Source organism: Juglans regia, chromosome 5, assembly GCF_001411555.2.
Source record: "Juglans regia cultivar Chandler chromosome 5, Walnut 2.0, whole genome shotgun sequence".
Classification (NCBI taxonomy): Eukaryota; Viridiplantae; Streptophyta; class Magnoliopsida; order Fagales; family Juglandaceae; genus Juglans; species Juglans regia.
The window spans coordinates 6,553,304-6,557,229 of NC_049905.1; the positions used below are offsets into that span (position 1 = coordinate 6,553,304).

At 39.3% G+C, this 3,926-nt stretch overlaps 1 protein-coding gene and 1 non-coding gene across 2 annotated transcripts; both read left to right on the top strand.

Moving 5' to 3' along the window:
- The first annotated feature begins 274 nt into the window (after positions 1-274).
- Positions 275-1,925, top strand: LOC108989882 (probable N-acetyltransferase HLS1-like). The gene is made up of 2 exons (XM_018963646.2): positions 275-581; positions 777-1,925. Exons 1-2 carry the CDS (start codon positions 402-404, stop codon positions 1,752-1,754), a joined length of 1,158 nt encoding a protein of 385 aa, XP_018819191.1. The 5' UTR covers positions 275-401; the 3' UTR covers positions 1,755-1,925.
- Positions 1,926-3,472: 1,547 nt separating this feature from the next.
- Positions 3,473-3,546, top strand: TRNAI-UAU. Its single transcript has one exon. It is a non-coding gene; the product is annotated as a tRNA-Ile (tRNA).
- Positions 3,547-3,926: the final 380 nt, after the last annotated feature.

Here is a 3,926-nt window from a genome sequence, read left to right on the forward strand (position 1 = left end):
TAATCACCTTTTGTCTAGAATTATTGTCGAGGCCGAGGTTGATGTTGATGATCATATTCATGATAGACAACATTCCTATTGCCCCCCCTTCCCATCCATATATATATACACACACATATAATGATGAAAATAATGGAAGTAGTTCAAAGCATGAGGCATATATATATATATATATTGATATATATATATATATATATATATTCTATGATATATATATATATATATAATACATGATATATATATATATATATATATAGATAATATTATGGTCGTCGTCGTCCTCTGAGCTCTCATCCCTATATATCTTAAGCAAGCCACACTCTTTCTGTGTGGCGTGCTTTTTTGACGTATTTTGGTGGGGTGCTAAGTGTGGAATAGAAGTGTATATTGGGTTTAGAATTATGGGGTTTGAGATGAGGGCTATAATTCGAAGCTATGACGGGGGGCAATCCGATAGAGCTCAAGTGGAAGATCTCGAGAGAAGATGCGAGGTAGGGCCAGCAGAACGAGTTTTTCTCTTCACAGACACTATGGGCGACCCCATCTGTAGAATTCGAAACAGTCCGATGTACAAGATGCTGGTACAAGTTTATTTTTCTCCATTATTATTATTTTTATTATTTTCATCTTCGTCTTTCGTTTTCTCTGCACCATGATCATTGATTTTCTGGACAAAGAGTTGTTAATGTTCTTAATTCCAGCATCGTGACATAGACAACGTATTAATTGATAATGTCTAATCGAAGAAAACTTACTGATGATCATGATCATGTTAGGTGGCGGAGTTGGACAAGGAACTGGTTGGTGTCATTCAGGGTTCGGTTAAGGTTGTCACGGTTCATAGGCATGATGATCTTATGGATCTAGCCAGGGTTGGCTACATCTTAGGCCTAAGGGTTGCACCCGTTCATCGGCGACGAGGGATTGGCTCGAGCCTGGTGCGCCGGCTGGAGGAGTGGTTCATTGCCAACGATGTTGATTATGCGTACATGGCCACCGAGAAAGGAAACGAGGCCTCGGTTAAGCTCTTCGTGAACAAGTTTGGCTACAGCAAGTTCAGGACTCCGGCTATACTCGTTAACCCGGTTCACAATCACCCATTTCATATTTCATCCAACGTTGAGATACAGAAGATCAAGATAGAAGAAGCTGAATTTCTGTACAGAAAATTCATGGCGTCCATGGAGTTCTTCCCTCATGACATAGACAACGTGCTAAGGAACAGGCTAAGCTTGGGAACATGGGTGGCTTATCCGAGAGGGGAGTCTTTTGGGTCAAAAGGGCAAGTTCCAAGTAGTTGGGCAATGCTTAGCGTATGGAACAGTGGAGAGATATTCAAGCTGAGGCTGGGGAAAGCACCTTTATCCTGCTTGATATACACAAAAAGCTCAAGATTGATGGATAAGTTTTTCCCCTGCTTGAAACTGCCTTTCCTGCCAAATTTTTTCCACCCATTTGGATTCTATTTCATGTATGGGGTTCACCGGGAAGGACCGATGTCTGGAAAGCTGGTGAGGAGCTTGTGCCAATTCGTGCACAACATGGCAACAAAGTCGAAGGACTGCAAGGTAATCGTAACAGAAGTTGCAGGTGACGACACTCTGAGACATCACATCCCGCGCTGGAGATTGCTCTCATGCCTGGAAGATTTGTGGTGCATGAAAGCCTTGAAAAATGAAGAGAGAAACACACTCCATGAATTGACAAAAACTCCACCAACAAGAGCTCTTTTTGTAGACCCTAGAGAGGTATGAACCCAAAAAAGTATCCTGATGATCACCTGTCCATATATGCCTGAGGAAGCTAAACCCCACCTCTTGGTAATGTATGATATGTCCAATCCATCTCTCCTGGTGGGGGTTTTCCTCTTGTTCCTTTCACATCGGTGACACAAAATCTCACAAGATTTCCTTAAATAGGTGACACTCTTTGTTGTCCTTGTTCACAACTAGATTTTGCTCCTCATGATTCAGACTGATCAATAAGCGCGGTGGTCCAACTTTTGTCCCGTCCTCTCAGGTAAAAGTTTTAGCTGGACCATCCCCTCCTTTGTTGAGTCCCATCACACCATATATCCATCTCCCTAACATGCCACAACATACTGACAACTGAGAATTTCATCGAAATGAGAGAGAAGATGATCATCATCATCATCATATGTATGAACAAAAGTGGTTTTCTAAAGTGTATTTAGACCACTCAATGTATTAACTCCTACAAAAGTAACTGATCTCAAGTTGGAAATTTTGGACCTCTTTCCTTGTTACAGCATTGTCGCCAGCCAAAAGCGGAATCCCCGCAATATTATTCAGAGCCCTAGTTCATGATCGTGGCCAAGATTATATAAAGCTAGCTGCATGAGTTAGGTGCGCATTCTGTCCTGCCAAACAAGAAACTAAGCCCCGGCCTTTACTGCTAGCTAGGACTAAAAAAGATAATAAAAAAACGCATAATTGCCAGAAAAAGGACCCTTTGCCCTTTTGTTAACGATGATCATGATTATCATGATGATAAGGAGGAAAGTGTTGATATTGATGGTGATATTGCTATTTTTAATTGGCTAGATGAAAGGTGGGGGAGGATGGAGAAGTCCAATCACATAGCCAGCTAGCTAATTAACTATATATCATACTGAAATGGGCTTTGAATATTCTTCAAATAGCCTTTTAATCCTTCTGATAGAAAAATTCTCAGTGAGTGGAACATGCGGCGTTCGATCATTGGCAATTAAGTACTGGCACTTATAAAGGGCATTGATAATGATTTTTGTGGATTCAAGTTTTCATGATCTCTATTGTTGAATTTGTGCATTACCTTCAACCTACTTCAGCGTGTACACACACACGTACAGATCAGAAAGGAGATGAAGTGATAAATTCATACTAGGTAAAAACTAAAAAGCTGCCTAGATGTTTGCGCTAGTTAAATCAGATAATTTTCTGAGATTTCCAAATCTTTTGGTCCTTCTGTAAAATCCAGGCTGAAAGATCAAGAATGAATCTTATTTATATATATACATACATATATATATATATATAATTAGGTGGAGAGTACTCATGCTCACTTGATCAAGAGCCAAAAACATATATATATATATATATATATATATATATATATATTGTTCCAGTCATTTTCTAAATGATGGATCAAGACCCTTGAATGATCCGTTTTGCAGAAACTTACATTTTCATGGGTTGAGCTTTGTGGTTATGATGAACCACTTTTGTTCAATGATTCCATTAACGCATGAACTATCTTAAAGTTTCCGTGGAAATGAAAATCATAGAAAAGGATAGTTAAACTAAGGGTTCATATATTGTATGTACAAACCAAAAGGCGTAATGATTTCTATGCAGAAGAGAGTAGTGAATAAAGGTTTGACTATTAATCGAGGATGATTAGATCAGTTGGTACGAGGAGTTGCTGTCCTATGTTTTTGTTTTATATTTACTATGATATTGTATGTCAGGAAGGTCCCGTAGCTCAGTTGGTTAGAGCGTTGGTCTTATGAGCCGAAGGTCGCGGGTTCGAGCCCCGCCGGGACCAAATACATTGGAAAGGTTTTTAGTTTTGCTGTTGCAATGGGCTTTTTGCTTCAGTCTAGAAGAGATAAAGGGCCTTTCTCACTCTTTAGATCAGGTCTCATGATTCCGGGTCATAATGAGCCCATTCCACACAAAACTTGAAGAGTCCTCGTTTAACTTATGATGTTCATGGAGGGGGGGAGAGAGAGAGAGCACATTATGATGTTCACGTGAGTGATCATTTTGTTACATCTATTATAATTTTGGAAACCATTAATATAATTTTTACTATGTAGTACTGATATCTTCCAATTTAAAGCCCCAACTCCCCCAAAAAGGGGAAAAAAATGTAAAAACAGTAAAAAGAATACATAGAAGAATGGGAAAATGAAAACTGTATTT